The following is a 10,059-nucleotide window of genomic DNA, read 5'->3' on the forward strand; positions in this document are numbered from 1 at the left end:
TGACATTTTCCAACTTCTTCCCTGGCGTTCCCTGTGAGATGGAATATAAATGAATCATGCATTGCAGAGCCAGGTTTTGAGCACAATGGTCTCCTTTATATTCCTTTTATATCTAGGTAGGTTCCAGTTTATGAACTGGATAGAGATATCTCACTCAGTCCAGATGAAGAGTGACCACTTGCCTCACTTTCTACAATGGAATCATTTCACAATATCTGTTCCTCTGTCCACTTCCTCATTTGTTAACAATGTTTTCCATCTTGTAAGCCCCTACTCTGAGGAATTCTCCTTTTAAGCTGCTTTCTTTCCTTTCAAATTCAAATTCACATATATTGTCACATGCACCAGTTAAGGTACATTGATATTGGAGTTACCATGCAGTCATACAATTAAAAGAAAACAACACAATTCAAAGAACGATAGAACTTAACATAAGTTTAGTTTTAGTTTTAGAGATACAGGGCAGAAAGTGGCCCCTCGGTACATGGGTCAGCGATCCCGGCACACAGTGGCGGACTGGCCAGGGTGTCAGCTTGCCCGATGGCAAGTGGGCCCCTGATGAAGTGGGACCCCTATATCAAGTGGGCCCCCTTTGTCTCCGGCAACCAATATTTTTAGACCCAGTCCGCCACTGCCCGCACACTATTTCTATCCTAAATACGAGGGGCAATTTACAATTTACAGAAGCCAACAAACCTGTATGTGGGAGGAAACCGGAGCATCCGGAGAAAACCCACCTGGTCACAGAAAGAACATACAAACTCTGTACAGACAGGGGCAGTAGTAAGGATTGAATCCGGATCATGGCACTGTGAGGGAACAACACTACAGCTGCGCCACTGTGCCAGCTCTTGTTATAATGTCATAAGGACATAAGGCAGGGGTCGGCAACCTTGTTCTGAATAGGGGCCAGGACCCATGTCTGTGAGTGGATGGCTGCCACATGTATCGCCATTGTTAATAAATGGAGGTAATAATACATCTATATTACTAAAAGTCTGACCTTGACCACTTCCTGTTGTTCTGTATATTGATTTTAGAAAAAACACTGCCACTTACGGCTGTGATTTTTGGCCATCTTACTCAGAGTCCTCCTCCGCTGCGCAGGACAAGAGGATTTTTCTCATCGATGGAAAATAAGAGTTATTAGTGTTTTAAAAATGTTGAGATTCTCTCCTGTTAATCATGCCATGAAGGCCATGACCCTTCTGGCGGGAGGGACTATAAAACCCAGAAGTGTGGTCGTGGCTCAGTCTCTGCAAGATGGAGGAGGGAGAGGTCATGAATCGCTGTCTTTAGTGCCCTTGCCACCCTGCTTGAAGTGGTATGAAACTGCACTTGAATTTGGTGGCCTTGCCACCCTGCTTGAAGTGGTATGAAACTGCACTTCAATTTGGTGGCCTTGCACCCTGCTTGAAATGGTAAGAAACTGCACTTGAATTTGGTGGCCTTGCCACCCTGCTTGAAATGAAATTTCAAAGAATAGCCGTGTGTCAACAGCGAGCCCACCAGCCGTGAGTGAGTGAGCTGCCAGCACAACAGGCTTGAGTGACTGACCCGCCAGCCCAAGAATCCATTCGGCCCACAATGTCCATACTAGCCCTCTGGAAACCAGTCCCTTCAGCCCACAACACCCATACTAGCACTCCAGAAAGCCCCGCCCACTGGCCACCAATATTGGAATTGGTGGAGAGTTGGAATACTGCGTTGGGGGACCAGCTCTCCCGTGTGATGCTGGGTCCCACTTAGCAATATTTTGTCTACAGCATACATATATGTGTATATTGAACTGAACTGTTTACAATATTCTGTTTTGCTGCAGCAAGCAAGAATTTCATTGTCCTATCTGGGACACATGACAATAAACTCTCTTGACTTGACTTGACTACTGAACAAAGTGAACTAAACAAAGTCCAGAACAAAGTTAGTTTGAGACACTGGTATTGAAACTACCCTTCCCCTCTCTGTCAGTCTGTTTGTCTGTCTCATAGCTGTTAGTGTGACACTTGTTGTTTTACGCTCGATAGTCTCTCAATATCAGGTGACAGGTTGGAAGAGGCCAGATGCAAGATGCCATCTAAATGGGCATCAGTCAGTCGGTTTCTTAATTTACTCTTCGTGTATTTCATTTTTGAGAAGAGTTGCTCACACATGTAAGTACTGCCGAACATTGATGTCATTTTTTTTGCGTGATCTACTAAGTTGGTATACCTACCAGTTTCATGGAGATATTTCTTGTAGAACTCTAGTAGAGATATGTCCGTTGCATTAAATTTAGTTCTTAATACATCGCTGCACTGCATCTCAATTAGTTCCATTTGAACATTTTCTGGTGCATTGTCGATGTCCACGTCAAATGGAGTGGCAAACAGCCTGAATTCGCTTGTGTGTGAGCGAATGTCAGCGAAACGTGAAGAAAACTCAGTTTTCAAGTCACGTATCACAGTCACAAATGTGTTGGTGTCTGTCGGTTGGGTCTCCTGGAGTTTGGGGAAATGAGCGTAGCATGATTTCTCAAGCTGGCATTCCCACAGTCGCAGTTTTGTTTCGAAGGCGACGATGTGTCCACACATATCATGTACGAGTTGATTTCTTCCCTGAAGTTGCGAGTTGAGGTTGTTTAAATGAGCTGTTAAATCTACCAGGAATGCTAGACTCGAAAGCCATTTAGGATCGCGAAATTCTGAGGCACTCACATTTTTACCTTCGAGGAATGTTGCTATTTCTTCCCGCAGAGCGTATACTTTTTCTAACATTGCACCTCGACTGAGCAACCGAACGTCGCAGAAATAGAGCAGGTCTCCATACTGGGCCTCTGCTTCCGAGAAAAGTTGTTGAAATTGACGGTGGTTTAGTCCCCGTGACAATAGTAGGTTTACTGCTCTTACCACTACCTCCATCACATCCTTCACATTTGAAGACTTGGCAAACAGTGCTTCATGGTGGATTAGGCAGTGCATTTTTTTAATCTCGTGGTTAATTTCAAGGCCTTCCATGTGGCTTTCAAGCATAGCCACAGCACCTTTTTTCTCTCTAACCATTGCTGGCGTTCCATCAGTTGCTACGCATACTAACTTAGATAGATCCAGCTCCATGTCTGTGGTACACTTGAGCAATGCCACAAGAATATCTACTCCTATGGCAGCACCTTTCATATGTTCCAGTTGAACAAACTCCTCAACAGTGTCAAAATCTGAAGTTACTCCACGTACAAACACTGCAAGCTGAGCGGTGTTTTTGGTATCTGTACTCTGATCGAGGGCTATTGAGAAGAACTGGAAATTTCTGCAATAGTCCTTCAAACAGCTTTTCACATCTGCTGACATTTCTTCTATTCGTCGTGCAACTGTTCTTGCAGAGAGATTGACATTTGAAAATGAAACCTTTTTCTCAGGACACAGAATTTCCACAACTGCCATCAAACATTCTTTCACAAAATCTCCGTCAGTGACGGGCTTCATATTTTCTGCTATCAACTTAGAAACTGCGTAGCTAGCAAGCGTGTTCCTCTCTGATTCCACACCTTGTTTCTTCAACATCTGATTTGCCAGGCTCCATTTAAGGTTATGAACTTCATGCTTCCTTGCTTGCCCAATTATTTCACTGAATTTTGGATGTTTTGTTACATAGTGCCGCCTGATGTTGAACTCCTTGTTCACACTAACACTTGCGTGGCAGATAAGGCATGTGGGCGTGCCGAAGTGCTGTATAAAGAAGTACTTTTCTGTCCAAATGCCCTGGAAGATTCGGCACTCAGCATCCACCTTCCTGCGTTTTGTAGCCATTGAGGTTTGCTAAGGAAAAAAAAAGCAAATATTGATAATAGTATAACTAATGTTGACTTATCACTCAACACTCACCCATATCTGCGGAATCAAAAAAGGCAAGAGCACCAGAGGATGAGGAGAACGTACAGAAGCGCCAATCAAGTGAATTATTGAGAAACACGCCACTCTTATATATTTTGAGCGGCTGATGCACACGAGCCTGGTGCAACTGATGAAACACGGCTGATGCAACTAATAAAAAGCACCACTGATTATCAAATATATTAGCATTTTAAATGTTTATTTTTTATTTCTTTTGTTTTGGTTATTTCTTTGTAGTTAATATATATGTATATACGTATGTAGACATATATCAGGGCTCGAAATTAACGGTTGCCCGGGTGCCAATTGCCACCTAAAGTCCCGCCGGGCAACCTAAAAGCTGTGCCATTTTGCCCGGCCAAGCACCCGGGATACCTGCCGTTCAACTCTGAACGGGCCCCCCTCTCTATCTCTCTTTGTCACTCTCCGTCTCCGCCCACCATCCGTGTCCGGGTCTCCTGGCTCCGTTCTCTGGCCGCTCCTCATCTGCCGGCACAGCTGGCCGCCTTGCACATGCGCACAACCATGGCCAACACATCATCAGCCACCCTGCACATGGGCACTGCCATGGCAACTGGTCGGCACCAAGCACTTTCTCCCTCCCTTTGCATTGTGGGAGATCTGGCAGCCATTGCCGCCTCGCCGCGACCGCTGAAAACCAACGCAGAATCACTCCCTGGAGCTGGCGCAACTCCCTGGAGTTCAGGGAACAAGAGTTACTCCAAAAATATTTCAAATTAAATTTAAACTGTGATGAAGGGTCCACCACCAAACTCCAAAATCTGAACAATAACAGCCTATTTCACTGTATCTGTTTATTTATTGTGTATATGGTCTATGGTATAGAGACACACTGATCTTTTATCTCTTGTTCTGTATTATGATTACATATTCTGTTGTGCTGCAGCAAGCAAGAATGTCATTGTCCTATCTGGGACACATGGCAATAAAACTCTCTGGACTCTTGACTTGGACTTAAGCAAAAAATGGTTCTAGGGAAAAAAGAGGTACCTTAAATTTAGTTGCGTCTGGTTGGGTAACTATGGTAGGGTGAAGACAATTCCATGCTTTAATTGTGCGGGGGAATTCCGTGGAGCAGCCAGCATCTCTGGATAGAAGAAATTGGGTGACGATTTGGGTAGAGGTCCTTCTTTAGACTCCCTCTGGTTTTAGTGTTTTTAGTTTAATTTAAAGATACAGCGTGGAAACCGGCCATTCGGCCCACCGACCACACTAGTTCTATCCCACACATTAGTGATGCAAGTCAAGAGTCAAAAATGTTTTATTTTCTCTCACGTCCCAGTTAGAACAATGAAATCCTTACTTGCAGCAGCACAGCAGAATATGTAAACATGGTACTCTGTAAACAATGTTATAAACGATAAAACAAAACAGTGTTCTATCGTGTGTGTAGGAAGGAACTATAGATGCTGGTTTAAACTGAAGATAGATACAAAAAGCTGGAGTAACTCAACGGGTCAGCCAGAATCTCTGGACAAAAGGAAAATATTACGTTTTGGGTTGGGTCTGAACAAGGTTCCTGCACACCTTTGGAATGTGGAAGGAAACAAGAGGACCCGGAGAAAACCCATGCGATCAAAGGAAAAAGGAACTCCATACAGACAGCACCCATATTCAGGATCAATCTAGCACTTTTAGGCAGCAACTTTATGGCCAATGTACTGCCCCTTAGTCTTGAACTGAATTAATACATACAGTAGCAGTAAAGGGGGACATAGCATCACTTAGAGATTTAAGACTGAAAATGTTTAATGTGTGTAAAGGCCTGCTATACTGCTACAAGTAAGAATTTCACTGTTCTGTTGTTGGTACTTATGACAATGAAACACTCTTGGTTTGATTGGTCAGGCCGCATTTGAGATATTGTGAGCAATTTTGGGCAACATATCTGAGGAAGGATGTGCTGGCTCTGGAGAGGATCCAGGGGAGGTTTTGCCAGAATGATCCCCAAAATGAGTAGGTTAACCTATGATAAGCGTTTGTCGGCACTGGGCCTGTACTCGATGGAGTTTAGAATGAGTGGGGACCTCCTTTAAAACCTAGCAGTGAAAGGCTTGGATAGAGTGGATGTGAATAGAATGTTTCCACTCGTGGGAGAGTCTAGGACTAGAGGTCATGGCCTTAGAATCAAAGGATATTCGTTTAGGAAGGAGATGAGGAGAAATTTATTTAGTCAGAGGGTGGTGCATCTGGAAATTCTTTGCCACAGGTTGCAGTATTCAGGAGGGATAGACAGAAAGGAAAAGGAGGCGGGGTAGCGTTGCTGGTTAGAGAGGAGATTAACGCAATGGAAAGGAAGGACATTAGCTTGGAGGATGTGGAATCGATATGGGTAGAGCTGCGAAACACTAAGGGGCAGAAAACGCTAGGGGGAGTTGTGTACCGGCCACCTAACAGTGGTAGTGGAGTTGGGGATGGCATCAAACAGGAAATTAGAAATGCGTGCAACAAAAGTAAAACAATTATAATGGGTGACTTCAATCTACACATAGATTGGGTGAATCAAATTGGCAGGGGTGCTGTGGAAGAGGATTTCTAGGAATGTGTGCGGGATAGTTTTCTAAACCAACATGTAGAGGAACCAACGAGAGAGCAGGCTACTCTAGACTGGGTATTGAATAATGAGTTCATTGAGTATAAATCCGACTGGTAATTACGCGCTTCGTCCGAGCACATTATCGCACGCGTCTTAAATGACCACCTAAACTGTCATTTGGCAACCTAAAAAGCTGCCAAGGTTGCCCGGCTAGCAACAGGCAAAAAAAGTTAAGCGAGAGCCCTGTTATGGAATTTTTCGATGATGTAACTAGTAGAGTGGATAAGGGAGAACCAGTGGATGTGTTATATCTGGACTTTCAGAAGGCTTTCGACAAGGTCCCACATAAGAGATTAGTATACAAACTTAAAGCACATGGTATTGGGGGTTCAGTATTGATGTGGATAGAGAACTGGCTGGCAGACAGGAAACAAAGAGTAGGAGTAAACGGGTCATTTTCAGAATGGCAGGCAGTGACTAGTGGGGTACTGCAAGGCTCAGTGCTGGGACCCCAGTTATTTACAATATATATTAATGATCTGGATGAGGGAATAGAATGCAACATCTCCAAGTTTGCGGATTACACGAAGCTGGGGGGCAGTGTTAGCTGTGAGGAGGATGCTAGGAGGCTGCAAGGTAACTTGGATAGGTTGGGTGAGTTGGCAAATGCATGGCAGATGCAGTATAATGTGGATAAATGTGAGGTTATCCACTTTGGTGGCAAAAACAGGAAAGTAGACTATTATCTGAATGGTGGCCGATTAGGAAAAGGGGAGATGCAACGAGACCTGGGTGTCATGGTACACCAGTCATTGAAAGTAGGAATGCAGGTGCAGCAGGCAGTGAAGAAAGCAAATGATATGTTGGCATTCATAGCAAAAGGATTTGAGTATAAGAGCAGGGAGGTTCTACTGCAGTTGTACAGGGTCTTGGTGAGACCACACCTGGAATATTGCGTACAGTTTTGGTCTCCTAATCTGAGGAAATACATTCTTGCCATAGAGGGAGCACAGAGAAGGTTCACCAGACTGATTCCTGGGATGGCAGGACTTTCATATGAAGAAAGACTGGATAGACTCGGCTTGTACACGCTAGAATTCAGAAGATTGAGGGGGGGGGGTTATAGAAACGTACAAAATTCTTAAGGGGTTGGTCAGGATAGATGCAGGAAGATTATTCCTGATGTTGGGGAAGTCCAGAACTAGGGGTCACAGTTTAAGGATAAGAGGGAAGTATTTTAGGACCGAGATGAGAAAATCATTTTTTACACAGAGAGTGGTGAATCTGTGGAATTCTCTGCCACAGAAGGTAGTTGAGGCCAGTTCATTGGCTATATTTAAGAGGGAGTTAGATGTGACCCTTGTGGCTAAAGGGAAGAGAGGGTATGGAGAGATGGCAGGGATGGGATACTGAGTTGGATGATCAGCCATGATCATATCGAATGGCGGTGCAGGCTCGAAGGGCCGAATGGCCAACTCCTGCACCTATTTTCTATGTTGTAGAAACATAGACATAGAAAATAGGTGCAGGAGGAGGCCATTCTGCCCTTTGAACCAGCACCGCCATTCATTGTGATCATGGCTGATCATCCCCTACCTGCCTTCTCCCCATATCCCTTGACTCCACTAGCCCCTAGAGCTCGAACTCTATCTTAAATCCATCCAGTGACTTGGCCTCCACTGACCTCTGTGGCAGGAAATTCCATAAATTCACAACTCTCTGGGTGAAAAAGTGTTTTCTCACCTCAGTCTTAAATGACCTCCGCTTTAATCTAAGACTGTGGCCCCCTGGTTCTGGACTCACCAAACATTGGGAACATTTTTCCTGCATCTAGCTTGTCCAGTCCTTTTATAATTTTATATGTTTCTATAAGATACCCCCTCATCCTTCTAAACTCCAGTGAATACAAGCCTAGTATTTTCAATCTTTCCTCATATGACAGTCCCGCCATCCCAGGGATCAATCTCGTGAACCTACGCTGCACTGCCTCAATCACAAGGATGTCCTTCCTCAAATTAGGAGACCAAAACTGTACACAATACTCCAGATGTGGTCTCACCAGAGCCCTATACAACTGCAGAAGAACCTTTTTACTCCTATACTGAAATCCTCTTGTTATGAAGGCTAACATTCCATTAGCTTTCTTCACTATGTAGTTTGCTATGTAATGATTTGTACTTCCAAATCATTAATATATATGGTAAACAATTGCGCCCCCAACACCAAGTCTTGCAGCACTACACTCGCCATTGCTTGCCATTCTGAAATGGACCCGTTCACTCCTACTCTTTAATTCTGTAATTTTTCTCTCTAGCTCCTTTCTTGAAAAGTGGGATAACATTAGCTATCCTCCAATTCACAGGAACTGATCCTGAATCTATTGAATATTGGAAAATGATCACCAATGCATCCACTATTTCTAGAGCCGTCAGTTGATATTTTTATGGCAGAGATAGATAGACTTTTGATTTGTACAAGTGCCAGAGGATATGGGCAGAAGGCAAAATGGCGGAGTACACGATGGGCCGAATGGCCTAATTCTACTATCGCATGACCGTATGACCTAATTGACTTGAAATCCGTCAGCAAAAAAGACTGGATTTTGGCAAATCTAACTAAACCCCGCTTCAATGACTCTACATAAACCAGTTATTAATTTGTGATCTTATCCCAATAAAACCTCTCCTGCACAGTGCAAGTAACTTTTTATTGCCTCTAATGACGTATTACCGGAACGCAGATGTACAAAGGAACCTATAAATTAATGCGCATAAGTCACTGAAAGCAAACACACAGATGCAGCAAGCAGTTGAGGTGCCAAAATAAGCTCCAAACTACATACTTAGGGGTATTGTTGTTGTCCTGTTGCACTATTATTATTTAATTGTTTGATTAATGTGCATGCATGTTTACATTTATTATTTTGTTTACAGAGCACTATGTTTACATATTCCATTGTGCACTCAAAAATTTGATTAGATTGGCTCCAGTCAAATCTCGTCAAGGCTCTAGATTGGGTCTGATGAAGGTCGACCCAAAACATCACCCATCCTTTTTCTCCAAAGATGCTGCCTGACCTGCTAAGTTACTCCAGCTTTTGTATGTGTGTATGTACATCTATCTATCCTTATAACTATAAAACTATGATCTTGGATGTGTGTGTATTTATTTATTTGTTTGTGTGTGATCACATCTACTCGAAAAAACGATGCGCGATCGGGACATTTTTTTACATATTCTGCTAGGGATTTACCCCCTGAAGTCCGAAATCAGCTCACCTGGAAATTTCATGCTTTATTTCTTGAGTTATTAATCAAAATGTTCAAGAATCTGATGTTTAAGAAGGATCTGCAGGTGCTGGAAAATCGAAGGTAGACAAAAATGCTGGAGAAACTCAGCGGGTAAAGCAGCATCTTAGGAGCGAAGGAAATAGGCAACGTTTCAGGTCAAAACCCTTCTTCAGACAAACCCTTCTTCTAATCTTCTTCCCTCTTTGTATAAGAAGGAACTACAGAAGAAGGGTTTCGACCCGAAATGTTGCCTATTTCCTTCACTTCAGGGATGCTGCCTCATCCGCTGAGTTTCGCCAGCATTTGTGTCTATGTTCAAGAATCTGAAATGTCTTTGAAAATA

General features: G+C 43.5%; 1 protein-coding gene across 1 annotated transcript in view; it reads right to left on the minus strand.

The window, feature by feature from the left end:
- Positions 1–424: 424 nt before the first annotated feature.
- Positions 425–10,059, minus strand: part of LOC129696907 (general transcription factor II-I repeat domain-containing protein 2A-like) — an 11,274-nt gene continuing 1,639 nt past the window's right edge. The window contains exon 2 of the mRNA XM_055635004.1: positions 425–3,794. Coding sequence (XP_055490979.1) covers positions 1,995–3,785 — 1,791 coding nt within the window. The 5' untranslated portion in view covers positions 3,786–3,794 and the 3' untranslated portion in view covers positions 425–1,994. The remainder of the gene's footprint in view (positions 3,795–10,059) is intronic.

The sequence above is a fragment of the Leucoraja erinacea genome, chromosome 5 (genome assembly GCF_028641065.1).
Source record: "Leucoraja erinacea ecotype New England chromosome 5, Leri_hhj_1, whole genome shotgun sequence".
Taxonomy (NCBI): Eukaryota; Metazoa; Chordata; class Chondrichthyes; order Rajiformes; family Rajidae; genus Leucoraja; species Leucoraja erinaceus.